Source organism: Cricetulus griseus, chromosome 2 (genome assembly GCF_003668045.3).
Source record: "Cricetulus griseus strain 17A/GY chromosome 2, alternate assembly CriGri-PICRH-1.0, whole genome shotgun sequence".
NCBI classification, from domain to species: domain Eukaryota; kingdom Metazoa; phylum Chordata; class Mammalia; order Rodentia; family Cricetidae; genus Cricetulus; species Cricetulus griseus.
Genome location: NC_048595.1, coordinates 402,548,246 through 402,563,775, shown reverse-complemented (window position 1 = coordinate 402,563,775; position 15,530 = coordinate 402,548,246). Strand labels below are relative to the sequence as shown.

Sequence of the window (15,530 nt, the reverse complement as noted above, 5' to 3'; positions counted from 1 at the left end):
CATATATTTTTGTTTCATGATCTTTAATTTTAAATATACACATTCTATTTCATCTATTCCATTTCAGCATATCAATGATATTATAGAATAATCAGAGCACTTATTTAAAATGAAATCATAAGTTCTATACTCACCTACCAAAGTTTTCCAAACTGGAAGTTCAGGGATATTCAATTCTATTATATACTTGAGTACCTCTGTATGAAATGTGAGCACTGACAAATGAATGATATTATTTCCTTTAATATCTGTTTTTCTCCAGTTGGCACCAAGAGAAAACAGGTACTGAATAGTGTCCAATGCTCCTGAAGTGGCGGCAAGTAGTAGTGGAGTACACTGATTTCTAAAAATCAAAAACACATTATAACAGTATTGAACACATGTACAGACTCGCATTCACTTTCGTTGCATGACTGAAGAAGCTCTAATTCATACCATCACCTTGTCTTCCTTTAGCATCTCATTCCCTACACTCCACAGATGTACCTCCCTGCCTACCCATTCTCTTTCTCAATTATTTTGACTTATCGTGTGTTTGGAAGTTGATACTACAGACAAGAGTTAAAATATACTGCCAGCTAATCTTTCCAGCAGCTTTACAAATTAGTGGACAGGCAATTGGGCATCATCAACCCACGTTTCAAACATCAAATAGACCTGGTAGTCGCCAAACACATTTTTTCTTTTTTTTTTTTTTTTTTTTTTTTTTTTTACATTTTACATCCAATTTCAAATCCCAGTTTCCTCATTGTAGCAAGAACTAACAGTGTGAAAGCTGACTGTGTGTTGTCTTAGACAATGAAGATCTTTGGGTTGTGTAAATGGTTATTCGGTTCAGCCTCCCATCTCCTGTCTTCCCTCAGAGGTATGTGTGCGACACTGCAAATGAGTGGGGTTACAGGAAGGCATGGGCAGCTCTGTGAAGAGAAAGGCGTGGGCCACTGCTTCCCCTCGATCCTTCTGCTCCTGTCTATCAGGCAGGCCTGATAAGAGACACAGGAACTGCTGCCATTTCACACTATGGTGGGAAAGTCATGTGTAAGGAGCAATAAGAGAAGCCCAGTGTCCTTCAAACTGCTGAGCCAGTAAGTAGGTTAACAGACAAAGCATTTGAAGCCTTAGAGTACATTAACCCTACAACAGGCTCAGAGAATCAAAACCATCGCCTGGTCTTCAGATTCCTAGACAAGTCTTAGAAAGAATGCACACTCCCACCCTAAAAGTGGCTCTTTGGAAGAATTATGAAACAGAAGGCTGTGGGACATGTGTCCTGTTTCCAACTCTTCTTCTTTTTTGCTGTAGTCCTCCTCTAGATACAAGTAGTTACCTGCTGATCATGTAGGAGACAAGTGCAGTGGTCTCAACCTTAGTCACGTGGCTAGCCTAATAAACCTACCCGTGAAGCTGTATTATTGATACAGTAATTAAAGAAATCCCAGGACTTCCTGCTGGAGGGGACATACACAGGCAGGTGGATGCTCTGCTCTTTGTGAATTTTATGATTAAGCCGGAAGAGGAGATGAGGACCAGAGAGGATGAGAGGGCATTAGTGCTTTGTTACCTTGCAAGTCCCTATAGCAATTATGCCTGACGGGAGTCAGGAAAGCAGAAGTTTACACTCTCACAGATGCTCAGTAACTCACTCAGCTGTGGCCTCGGCCTCTAGCAAGCTCGGATCCTTCCTGCAGAGTACAATGATGATGCAGATGTTGTCGTAGAAAGCAGCGAAGTGGATGGGCATCCAGCCTCTCTTCTCGGAAAGTGTGTAATCGGCTTTGAAGCAGAGCAGACAGACAGTCGATTCCAGGGAGCAAGCCTGACAGGCCAGGTGTAGAGGTGTTGGACCTGGGACGGACAACAATTGCTTCATTAGTGAGAGCTAGCACTCCTAAAACAAGTAAATCACAAATAAGCATGCCTTTATGAACCCAACCACACAGCTTAGTGCTGTACAATATATAAATCCTCCAAAATAAGCACTGAAACAATTATTTGGGCAATCTTATATTTCTTTGATTAACTTGGAATGTATGAAGGGATCATGCCTTTTCATGAACAAAGAAAATATGCATCTATTTTTTGAAGGTCTTGCTGTGTAGTTCAGGTTGGTCTGGTACTCACGATAGCTCAGGAGAGCCTCAAACTTGAAATCCATTGGCCTCAGCCCCCTGATGCTGATGCTGTGTGCCACTCTATCTTACTACATCTTTTTTAAAAAACTAAATAACTATGTAAAATAGTCATGATAAATCAAGCTTTAATTTTACACTTAATTCAACTATTTCACAATGAAGTAATTTCATTAAATGTCATTCAGGGGCTTCAAACAGCCTCGTTCCTGCTCTGGTGGTGATTTAAATTTTATTTTACGTGTGTGTGTGTGTGTGTGTGTGTGTGTGTGTGTGTGTGTGTGTACGCGTGCGTGTGAGCATGTGGGAGATTGTGTGTGCATGTGTGTATGTGTGCATTTTGTGCGTGCGTGCACATGTGCGTACAATGTTCCTCCATCACAAAGCAGCCAGTTCAAGTACCTAGTCCCTCTCTGCCTTTGCCAATTTGGTCTTTTAAAGTAGGTGGTTGTGTTTTTTTAAACGAAAGAACTCTCCTTAAATTAGTTTATATAGACTCTAAGGGTATATGGTTGGTCTCTCAAATGTGTAGAAAGGTATAAAACTCAAGGAATTTTTTTCCAATTCCAATGCTTATCTCAAAACCTTGACCTCACCCGAAATTAATCATTCCTTAGAGCCCATATATCATTATTGCCACTGGGTGGCAGAATGTCTATCATAAACTTGTTTGTGGAACTGGGATGCAGAGCTTGAAGGCAAGAACCGTCCAGCTGAGTTACATTCCCAGCTTGTAACTGATATAAACAAGCTTCAAAAACTACTTTGGAAGCTAAATTTATAAAACAAGTGGAGACCACAGCAAATTCTCTGTTAAATATTATAAAAAGGAACACCTAACATGAATATCAATAACCATGGGTGGAAAAATTATTTTCATGCAGCCTTTACTGGTCTTGAATTCACCCACATAACCAAAGATGACCTTAACCCCCATTTCCTGCTTTGATCTTCCATGTGCTGGGATTACAGACTTGTGTCATTCACACTCAGCAAAAAAAGTTTCAACATATACAATAATCTTTTCACATATATACAAATTGCACTTATGTCTTACCGTTTCTTTCTTTTTTTGTATCCCCTTTGGATGAGTCTGCTTAAAAAGAAAATTCATAGGCATGTGATTACCAATATATAGCAGTTTTCTAAATTAGTCAGAAAGAACAAAATGACAAGGTATTGATACAGACAGAAATATTACATCAGACAATGGGGAGTACAATTTATGACAGAGACATGTAGTTATGTTGCATACACCCAAAACCAAGTCAGAGCAGACTTAGAAACCCAGCCTTTCAAAAGGTAACAAAAGCTTGTAGCTAGGCTAATGCATTGATTTAGCATAACATTTGTTATTTATTCATACTGTGAAACATACCTATTTATTAGCAAGTGGAAATTTGAGAAGGACAGGGATGAATGGAAAAATTTTAATTGTCAAAAGTTTTTCCACATTAAAAAGTACTTAACGGATAACTGATTACTCACTATAGTTAACTCATTGAATTCTGCTTTATGTGAACTAGTTTCATTCAGTATTGAACAAGATGTAAAAACTGAGTGATACCTGGGGTGAAAATGATGAAGCGTCTCTGGTTGACATTGAAGTTGGCGTTACACAGCTGACATATGATAGAGACCCGATTGTGCAGGGCAGCGTGGTGGAAAATGGCATAGCCTGCTTCATCAGAAACATTGATTGTTGAGCTTGAGGTTCTACGGCTAAATGTATGGAAAACAGCAGACAAACCTCTTTCAACAGCAGACTTCATACCAAATGGGATACTCTAAAAGTTTTTAAAAGGCCAGCATTAGTTTTCTTAAATGGTTTTTATAAAAATAATTGTAAAGGTTTCTTTAAGAGAAAGAAAGGAACACAGAATGTATTAACAGAGTCACCAGAGTGTGGTACGACTTTTGCCACATTGTCATAGGGGCCAGTGAAGAGCTTCTCTCTGGACAATGTTGAAACTGGCCGAACTAGAAGACATCGAGAGCATGGAAATACACTTGGAAAGATTGTTTCCTTTGTTTTAGAAGCTGTAGCTTCATCCTTGCAGACTAAGTGGACTAATAACTTCCTAAAACACTTTAAAGGCAAATGAAAATTCTGAAGACTACCTGCTTCTGACTTAAGGACAACTCAAGAAACTTGAGAAGTATAGCTAGAGAGAGACTTTTTCTTTTCTTTTTTTCTAGTTCTCAGATGAAGAGGTAAAAATACCATGTTGTTCTTTGAGATGTTCTGATAAATACTTTAAATTATACTAGTTATCAGAGTTTTAAATGTATGGATTTTTAAACAGATAAATGGAAGGTACATGCCAGCCTCCCCTTTGAAGTTAGAGAGCCCAACAGATGGCTTCCAGCAGCTAAGGAGCCCAACAGATGGTTTCCAGCAGCTAAGGAGCCCAACAGATGGCTTCCAGCAGTTAAGGAGCCCAACAGATGTGATCCAGAGGCTAAGGAAACCAACAGATGAGTTCCAGTGGCTAAGGAGCCCAACAAATGGGTTCCAGAAGCTAAAGTGATGTTTGTTAAACAGACACAGAGATAATTCAGGTATCAGCTTGGTTTCTGCATTCCCAGAAGAAGCCAGCTGGTGACATTTACTGACTGTATGACTTATGTTAATTCTCTACATTTCCCATTTATCATCTGTGTAATAGTAATGATAGCAACAGAAGTAAGACTTCAGAGTTTTCCTATGTATAGTGTGTCTTAAACATTAGAAACCACTATTTGCCATCCAAATGAACTATAGTCCAGTTTTTTTGCAGTTTGTTCTGTACTTGGCCAAGAATGTATAATCTAGAACCCATGTAGACATTCTGCTAATAAAAGGTGGGATTTTTATTTTATATTGAAGTACTTATGTATTAGTTTATTCCTAGTGTAAGAATGTAATGTTAGAACAGCCACAGGAGCTCTTCCACTTCCAGGAAACAAGGTGCCCTATTGAGACCTTGTCTGACAATTTCCAGGCTAAGCCTCCAAGTCCCAGAGCTTTTCTCCTGCGGACATGAGTGTGCATAAAAGTGAGTGTTGGTGGTGATAGGTCTTGCTCTCAACCCATTGCTCTGCCTTTTGCCTGGGCATCAGACAGCTTGATTGCAAGGCTTGTGCAATAAAATCATCCTATTCTCAGAAAGGTATAACACACATACACATGCTCATGCTCGTGCGTGCGTGGGCGTGCATGCGCTCTCTCTCTCTCTCTCTCTCTCTCTCTCTCTCTCTCTCTCTCTCTCTCTCTCTCTCTCTCTCTCTCTCTCTCTCTCACACACACACACACACACACACACACACACACACACACACACACTTACTCCTGCCTTTTGGGCCCTGATTTCCTTTTGTCGGAGCCTTGCATCATACTGTTTGTCTGATGCTAGGTCCTGAATGCTCCTCAGAACTCTGCCATGCTAGTGTGTCTGTCTGTCCATAGCCACCAATAACTCTTCTAGTAAACTCCATATTGTGGTGATATATTATTTATAATTTACTAAAACCACTGGAGATCAAAACAGCAGAGCAGCCACACTATAGTTAGCTATAGAAGCTAGATGGTGGTAGCACACACCTTTAATCCCAGGACTCAGGATTAAGAGGTAGACAGATCTCAGTTAGTTCAAGGCCACTCAGGGCTACCCGAGATTGAATCAGTCTAAAAGAATAACAGAGCTCACACCTTTAATCCCAGGACTCATGAGAGGTATTTAAGACAGGAAGAGGGTCTCAGAGCTGGCATTAATTCTCCAGCTACTTTGAGGATAGGAAGGCATTGATTCTTCAGCTACACTGAAGACAGGCAGCCTTCTGAGGCTTGGTGAGAGCTTGTGGAGACAAGATCAGCCCTTTCAGCCTGAGGTAGAGGTGAGAGCTAGCGGCTTGACTGCTTTACTTCTCTGATCTTCAGCTTGAAGACTAAACCCCAATATCTGTCCCTGGGTCTTTTATTTTGTGTGCTACACCATATTCCCAACAACTGATCTCAGTGTCTTTTTTGAACCTCATATCCTAGACCTGCCACCTAGGATAGAATATGGGACATGAACTTATGATAATATGCAACCTTCTTACACAAAATTATGTGATAGTCCATGAAATACCTTGCACTTCATAGCTTTTTTAAAACCAAATTTTTTCTTAAACTGCTCGTGTAACTGAGCCTCAGTCAATGGGAGTCTTTTCACTCTCAGATTGTTCACGATTTCATTTATGGCTCCCCACCATTGAGTCTTATGGAGTTGCTGGTAGAAAATTTCAAGTTCAAAGTAGATCACATAGTAGCTATAAAAAACAAAGGAAAAGGGTGGGGTATTTATAGTTTTGAAATAATTTCTACTTATTTGTATTCTAGATCAAAACTCGTTTATTCCATAATAATTACCTACAGAACTGTATTTTGAGCTATACTTGATTGTAAAAATACTAATATCATTATCAGCTGACCTTATCTGATAATTACTCTTTTATTGACCACTTGGGTTGGTTCTGTAGTCCCATGACAGGAATTGGAGCATTATTTAGAAGTCACTAGAAGCCCAGGTTCTAGGGAAAGAGTCCTAGGTTTATCATACACCCATTTTCCTTCCTCCTTACTGCTTTAATCTATGTGTCCATAATTTGTTTTCCTGAAGGATAATTTGCCTTAAACCCAACCTGGAATGATGTTTTAGGGAATGTCCCCTTGGCTGTACTGCCCAAGTAGGAGAAAGAAACTCCAAGCCTACCCTGAGACTTGCAACTAACATGGGCCCCCCTCATTCTGGAGTAGAGCAGTGACAAAATATTGAATGACTGTTCCCTCCAGTGACTTCTTATAGGGGAATGCTTCTGCTTCCTATGGGGAGGCATTGTGACTGTTCTGCCAGTAGTGAAGAGTCTTAAGAGAAGCACTTGGTTCGTCTTGGTGTCCCCTTAGGATTATATCCAGAGCCAGAGGGGAGGGGTAGGAGGATGGGCGTTGTCTCTACTACAGTAGAAACTTGAGGAGTAATAGCTGCTAAAGATTTGTTTGTTTGTAGTCGAGAGCATCTCTGGTGAGATAATTTTGTGATGTCCATGGTCAGCTGTCCAGTAAGGTTTGCACTGGCCACAGAGAGATGCCTATTTGAAGAACAGAACTCCCAGATGGCCCGTGCTGCAACCTTCATTCAACTCCTGTGTGCTGACATATTACATCTCTTAGTCAAACCTTAAGGGTAGTTATCAACAGGGGCTTTAGGAAAGTCTCATTTTAAGGCTCCCTGCCTCTATCTTCTTCTGCCTGGAAATGTGTCCCTGAATTATGTATTATGGCGAGGAACTTCCCTGGCACTCGTTTTTTAAGAAGATTTCTGATAAACTTCCCCACATTTACAACAGTATTATGATATTGGTAAGTTCTTCTCCAAAATGGGTATTTTAGGACAATCAATCTATTTGCTCCAATAATTATCATCTTTATGAGTCATGAATTTTTCTACTCTCATAGACTTCCAATTCACTGAGTATCTGATTGTAGTCCCATGCTGTTATTCTTGTATGATGGGAAAACTCACTCTGAACCTAAAATAAATCTAGGATCTAGATGTTTCCCAATATGACTATAGGACCTAGTGTAAATTTAAAGGACTGGGTGTCTCTTGGGAAGCAAATCAGAGAAAATGACAGGAAAGCTCTATGAGCTCAATATAGTAACTATTTCTTAAAATCAAGGAAAGCAAGAGGTTTTCAAATGCCCTGCTTTCAGTCATTCACATTAGCCTCTGGTCCAGCACTGATACAGCCGCCCTATGTTATGGGGGAAGAAAAACAAGCAAAATGTCTAAACAAAGCAGTTTGAAATTATTGGGGTTTTAAGGTAGTGCTACCTTGAAAACATGAACTGAGAAAGGAACACCTTTCACTGGATTGGTGTCAAATCTAACTGAGATACATGACATTTGTCAGGCATGGCAAGGAGCCAGCCTGAGAGGGGACACCAGCCACTCGTCCAGAATCAGTGGTTATCAATAAGATGGTGTTTGTCTAGTTGCCTTTACAAAGCTGAGCACCCAGCAGGAGATAGAAGCGAGTCTGGCAGGAAAAGAAGCAGCCAAAGATTTCTCATTGCAGTTGAGAATACTGGCCAATTAGCATATGGAACTCTGATTACAATTATGCAGAGACTGGATTTTACACTGGATGAAGGTTATCAAGTAATTGATATGATAGCCTTGAAAATACAAATTGTTTATTTGTGTTTTTTAACTTTTATTTCTTGCTGTTTGGGTCTAGAAGCAAGCTTATTTTGTATTTTTTTTTATTAAGGTGTGTGTATGCAAATACACGTGTATGTGTGCATGCATGCATGTATGTGTGAATGTGTCTAGAGGTTATCTTCCTTCATGATTCTTCCCCCCATGTTTTGAATCAGAGTCTCTCATTGAACACAAAGCTCACTAATTGGCTGGTGTAAGTGGCCAGTGAGCCCCTGGGGTCCTTCAGTCTCCACCTCCTAGCACTGGAGCCACAGACACACTGTGTGATGCTAGGGATCAGATCCCAGACTCATGTATGTTGAACAAGCACTTTACTCATTGAGCCATCTCCCAGAACCAATTACAGACACAAAAACTTGAAAGATCAGATCTACCTACCTATGGCTCACCAACACTGATTCCCAAATGCTGTGCATCAGTAAAGAACCAGAGAAACAGTTACATAATGACATCACATTGCAGGGGTTGGATCTCTTACAGTGCAAGAGCAGGATGTGTACACCAACCATACTGTTGCACCACGGACAGCCTCTCATTAATCTAGCTCTTCTCCCTACTATTTCCCTGCACTTCCAGGATCAGTGGTGTCCCAGAGCCTAACAGAAACTGGAGAATACAAATTCAATCACAGATGTCTCCAGGACATTATGTAGCTTGGCAAGAACTGTCTGTCTATTCAATAGGTGTTGGATCTTTGAGCAAGACCATCCTCTTCCAGAGAGGTAACAAACCATTTAAGGCACAAGACATTTCCATGGACTCTGCCTATGAGGAAGAGGCACCTTCACACAGGTCCTCAAACATCTGCATCTTCACGATGCTTTTCCTCCTTAGGAACCACAGTCACTAGGTCTTTGGCTTCATGCATACAGTACATGAGTATACTCAGTACTCAATAGAAAGATTGATCACATTCCATCCTTTGTCTTCATACTCCCTTTGCCTCATTTCTCGTAACCTCCTCATCCCCATGCATCTTCAGAATGTGTGATTTTTATTTTTACCTCTTCCCATTGCCTTAACTTCCCCCACGTTACCCTTTAATTTGCTGCAAATAGCCTCCCATAATCACAGTCTCATTAAAATTCCCTTACCAAATCATAGCCAACTTTAGAAGGAGCTCTTCATTCTTTTTTGTTTCTCGACTCCTAGTCCTGCCTAACTTGCTTCCCTATTGGTCAACAATGCTTTATTTATCAACCAATAAGACAAACATTTACACAGAAGGACCTCCCCCTCTTTTCTGTCTAAATAAAAAGAAGGGTTTTACCATTAACATAGTAAAATATATAACAAGACAGTTATCAAGTAAGTACCATAGTTACAATATTTAGTTCGTTAACATTTGGAGCTCTTCATTCTTAACTTGAGTGTTACTTTCTGTCATATCTGATGCTTTCACTAATTCACATTCTTACACACCTCATTTGGCTGCTATTCTGTAAGTCACCTGGTTTTCTTCCTTGTGTGTTATCACCTCTCAATCTCATTTACTGCCTCTCCCATGTTTCTCCCTATTCCAGTTTTGAAATTTCTATTCTCCAGAATCCCAGACTTGGTTCTCAGCTGCCGCCATGCCACCAGAGGAACAAATAGGCAAACACACCTTCCAACATGCTTTTTTTCCACCTCTAATCCAAATATTTTCTCTGAGCTCTATCATCCATGTTTCCAAACTTGTATTCATGGTAAAATACAAGAACACAGTACATGAAAGACCCTAGCGACACTGGAAGAACTGTATCATTTCAGAAGATGGAAAGCATAGCAGTGTCTGGCAGAGAAAGTTTGGAACTTTTAATATGCTCCTTATGGCAATGAAACAGCGTGTCCTTTAAGCTGCCTCTCAGAAGTTGGTTCCCACCATCATCCCTATTTAACATTTGGGCTCATTATAAGAATTAATTCTAAACTATAAGGATATTTGCCAGATTTATTGAAGTAAGTGAGATAATAAGCAGTTAGTGTCATTTTGAGTCTGCTATCCACAAGATCATCACTGTTCTAAGATCGCCATCCTATGACTTTAAGCTAGCTTTTGCATTTCAACACTTTCGTGTTTTCTGCTAACATTCAGCTGTGGATGGTATGAATGGAAAGCTCCTTACCTCTTTCCATAAAACTCCATGACTGGTACTGAGTAAAATTCTTTGTATCCTGAATCTTCTGCAAAGGTATTAGCAGCACACTCCCGTATTTTTCCTATATTATTCTAAAATACAAATCACATATTAAAAACTTTGAAACAGGCTTGAGGTGAGTGTGGGCCCAAACTCCTGACATCCCCCCTCCTTGGATCTTCTTGGGCCTGCCCCATGCCTAGAGTGTCTCAGACACACCTGCACCCAGCATGAGACCCATCAGAGCAGTGGACCTGCTTGAACCTACTAAAAGAGAACCTTAGTCCCCTACCCACCAGCAGAGGAAGAGACCCCACTTGCACCCACTGGAAGAAGGGGTGGGAAGATGACAATATAAAAACATTCAACAACAGAAAGACCAATACGACGCCACCAGAGTCCAGGGACTCTACACCAGCAAGACCTGAACATCCCAAAGCAGATGAAGCAGAAAAGAATGACCTTAAAAACAACTTCATGAAAATAATAGAGGCCCTCAAAGAGGACATGAGAAAATCCCTTAAAGAAATGGAAGAAAAAACAAACCAAAAAATGCAAGAAATTAACACATCTCTTGAGGAAGCAAGGGAAGCCAAGAAAAAACAATCAAACAGATGAAGGAAACAATTCAAACAGTTCAAGACATGAAAACTGAAATAGAGACAATAAAGAAAACACAACCTGAGGGAATGCTGGAAATAGAAAAGCTGGGTAAACAATCAGGAACTACAGATGTAAGCATAACCAATAGAATACAAGAGATGGAACACACAATCTCAGCTGTTGAAGATTCACTAGAAGAAATACAGTCAATGACCACAGAAAATCTCAAGTCCAACAAATCCCTAACACAAAATATCCAGGAAATATAGGACACTGTGAAAAGGCCAAACCTAAGAATAATAGGTATAGAAGAAGGCAAAGAAATACAGCTCAAGGGTACAGAAAACATATTCAACAAAATCCTAGAAGAAAACTTTCCCAACCTAAAGAAAGATATGCCTATGAAAATACAAGAAGCTTACAGAACACCAAATAGACTGGACCACAAGAAAGTCCCCTTGCCACATAATAATCCAAACGTCAAACTTACAGAATAAAGAAAAATATTAAGAGCAGCAAAGGAAAAAGGCCAAGTAACATATAAAAGCAGATCTATCAGAATTATACCCAACTTCTCTATGGAAACTCTGAAAGCCAGTGCTAAAGTGTAGATGTCCTACAAATGCTAAAGAAACATGGGATGCCAGCCCAAACTACTATACTTAGCAAAGCTTCCAATCACTATAGATGGAGAAAAAAACAAGATATTCCATGACAAAACATGACTTAAACAATACATATTCACAATTCCAGCCCTACAGAAAATACTGGAAGGAAAACTCTACCCAAGGAAGATAGCTACACTCACAAAAACATAGGTAATAGATAATCCTACAGTACCAAACACCAAAAGAAAAAATGGGGGGGGGGGAATCCACGCACAATACCACCACCAACAACAAACCGAAAACAAACAAGTATTAACAATCAATGGTCATTAATATCCCTCAATGTCAATGGTCTTAACTTGCCTATAAAAAGACACAGGCTAACAGAATGGATATGAAGACAGAATCCATCCTTCTGCTGCATACAAGAAACACATCTCATTGTCAAAGACAGATGTTACCTCAGAGTAAAGTGTTGGGAAAAGATTTTCCAATCAAATGGATCCAAGAAACAAGCTGGCGTAGCAATCCTAATATTTAACAAATTAGATTTCAAACAAAAATCAATCAAAAGAGATGAAGAAGGTCATTTCATATTGATCACAAGAAAAGTCCATCAAGATGAAGTCTCAATTCTGAACATCTACACCCCAAATATGAAGGCACCCACATTCAAAAAGAAATATTACTAAAGCTCAAATCACACATAAAACCTCACAAACTTATAGTAGGAGACTTCAACACCCTGCTCTCACCACTAGACAGGACCACCAGACAGAAACTTAACAAAGAAACAAGGGAACTAACAGAAGTTATGACCCAATTATAATTAGCAGACATCTATAGAACATTCCATCCAAAAACAAAAGAATATACCTTCTTCTCAGCACCACATGGAACCGTCTCTAAAATCAACCACATCCTTGGCAACATAGCAAACCTCAACAGATAAAAATAAAATTGGAATAACCCCCTGTATCCTACCAGATCACCATGGTTTAAAGTTAGAATTCAACAACAACACAAATTGCAGAAACTCTGCAAACTCATGGAAATTGAACAATGTGCAACTGCACCATTCCTGGGTCAAGGAAGAAATAAAAAAAGAAATTAAAGACTTCCTTGAATTTAATGAGAATGAATACACAACATACCCAAACTTATGGGGACACTCTGAAAGCAGTGCTAAGAGGAAAGTTCATAGCATTAAGTGCCCACATGAAGAAACTAGAGACTAGTCACACTAGAGAATTAACAGCACAACTGAAAGCTTGAGAACAAAAAGAAGCAAACTTACCCCAGAGGATTAGACGCCAGGAAATATCACATTGAGGGCTGAAATCAATAAAGCAGAAACAAAGAAAACAATACAAAGAATCAATGAAATAAAGAGTTGGTTATTTGAGAAAATTAATAAGTTAGAAAAATCTTTATCCAAACTAACCAAAATACAGAGAGAAAGAGAGAGAGAGAGAGAGAGAGAGAGAGAGAGAGAGAGAGAGAGAGAGAGATTGTGTGTGGGTGTGGGGGTGTGTGTGTGTGTGGGTGTGTGTGTGTGTGTGTGTGTGTGTGTGTGTGTGAGAGAGAGAGAGAGAGAGAGCAAGCTAATTAACAAAATCAGAAATGAAAGGGAGGACATAACAACGGACACTGAAGAACTCCAGAGAATCATCAGGTCATACTTTGAAAACCTGTACTTCACAAAATTTGAAAATTTAAAGGAAATGGACAATTTCCTGGATAGATATCACTTACCAAAATTAAATCAAGAGCAGATAAGCAATTTAAATAGACCTATAACTCCTAATGAAATAGAAGCAGTCATCAAAAGTCTCCCAACCAAAAAAAGCCCAGGGCCAGATGGTTTCAGTGCAGAATTCTACCAGAAATTCAAAGAAGAGATAATACCAGTACTCCTCAAACTGTTCCACACAATAGAACCAGAAGAGTCATTGACAAACTCTTTTTATGAGGCTACAATTACCTTGGTAAATGTTGATTCCTCTGGAAAATGGGAATCAGTCTACCACAAGATCCAGCAATTCCACTCTTAGACAGATACCCAAAAGAATCACATTCATACAACAAGGATGTTCAACTCTGTTATAGCCAGAACCTGGAAGCAACCTAGATGTTCCTCAACTGAAGAATGGATAGAGAAAATGTGGTACATTTGCACAATGGAGTACTACTCAATGGAGAAAGAAAACAATGGAATCTTGAAATTTGCAGGCAAATGGATGGAACTGGAAGAAACCATCCTGAGTGAGGTAATAAAGTCACAAAAAACAAACATGGTATATACTCACTCATATATGGATTCTAGACATAGAGCAAAGGTTTACCAGCTCACAATCCACATCACCAGAGTAGCTAGGAAACAAGAGAGACATACATGGTACCCCAGAGAAGGGTTAAGGAACAAGATCTCCTGAGCAAATTGGGAGCATGGGGAAGGAGAGAGGGAGCTAGGAGAAAGAGAAAGAGAGAAGAGGAGGGGAGAGGAGGACTTAAGGGAGCAGGAAGGTTGAGTCCAAGGAAGAATAGAGGAGAGCAAGATAAGAGATCCCATAATAGAGGGAGCCATTATAGGTTTAAAGAGAAATCTGGCAGTAGGGAAATGTCCAGAGATCTACAAGGATGACACCAACTAACAATCTAAGAAATAGTGGAAAGGCTACCTTAAATGCCCTTCCCCAATAATGAGATTGATGATTACCTTATATGCCATCCTAGAGCCTTCATCCAGTAGCTGATGGAAGCAGAAACAGACACCCACAGCTAAACACTGAACCTAACCCCTGGAATCCAGTTTCAGAGAGGGAGGAGTGATGAGCAAAGGGGTCAAGACCAGGCTGGTGAAACCCACATAAACAGCTGACCTGAACAAGGGGGAGCTCATGGATCCCAGACTGATAGTTGGGAAACCAGCATTGATGGGGAATGTACTACTGTGTATGTTTATCTTATTGATTATTGAATAAAATACTGTTTGGCCAATGAGACAGCAAGTTAGACAGAACTAGGAGTCAAAGAGGATTCTGGGAAATGTAGTAGAGAAGTGCTGATCCAGGCAGGAAGTGACATAGCAAGGAGACTCATATTTAAGCGAAAGAGAAACAGGAAGGACCCTCTCTCTTTTCCCCTCGGCTCCTGCTCCAGCGGCACGATGTGATTCACCAGCAAGGAGGGACACCAATAAGGCGTCCGATAAGATAAGTCCCATAAAATATATAGATGCATGGTAATTGAGACTGAGCTAACAAATGAGAATCCTAGTCATTGGCCAAGCAGCTTTGTAACTAATACAAGTCTCTCTGTGTATTCCTTTGGGCCTAACTCGGGTGGGTGGCTGGCATAAAGCACACACGTGGTGGTGGGGCTCAGGCAGCTTTTGGCAGAAATATTTATCGTAACACAGCATAGGACTAATCCAGACCCTATGGGTGTCAGTGCGGAGGCCTTGAGAATCTATGGGGCCTCTGGTAGTGGATCAGTATTTATCCCTACTACTCGAATGGCCTTTGGGAGCCCATTCCACATAGAGGTATATTCTCATAGCCTAGACACACGGGGGATGACCTAGGCCCTGCCCCAAATGATATGACAGACTTTGAAGATCCCCTATAGAAGGCCTCACCCTCCCTGGGGAGCAGAAAGGGGATGGGATGGGGAGCAGGGGAGCAAGTGAGGGAGAGGGAACTGGGATTGACATGTAAAACAAGCTTGTTACTAATTTAAATTAGAAAACACAGGTTAAAAAAACCTTTTAACAAACTTAATAATTATAAGGTCCTTTATATGAAATTGAATGTATGCAAA

At 40.1% G+C, this 15,530-nt stretch overlaps 1 protein-coding gene across 2 annotated transcripts in view; it reads right to left on the bottom strand.

The window, feature by feature from the left end:
* LOC100767421 (ankyrin and armadillo repeat-containing protein) overlaps positions 1–15,530 on the bottom strand; it is a 62,261-nt gene that overhangs the window by 36,823 nt on the left and 9,908 nt on the right. Inside the window, exons 4-9 of one of the 2 annotated variants that reach the window (XM_027396829.2) lie at positions 10,486–10,589; positions 6,242–6,422; positions 3,697–3,916; positions 3,187–3,225; positions 1,644–1,845; positions 135–343 (exon numbers count right to left, since the gene is read on the bottom strand). In XM_027396829.2, coding sequence (XP_027252630.1) covers positions 135–343; positions 1,644–1,845; positions 3,187–3,225; positions 3,697–3,916; positions 6,242–6,422; positions 10,486–10,589 — 955 coding nt within the window. The remainder of the gene's footprint in view (positions 1–134; positions 344–1,643; positions 1,846–3,186; positions 3,226–3,696; positions 3,917–6,241; positions 6,423–10,485; positions 10,590–15,530) is intronic. The other variant, XM_027396830.2, reaches the window with a different exon arrangement.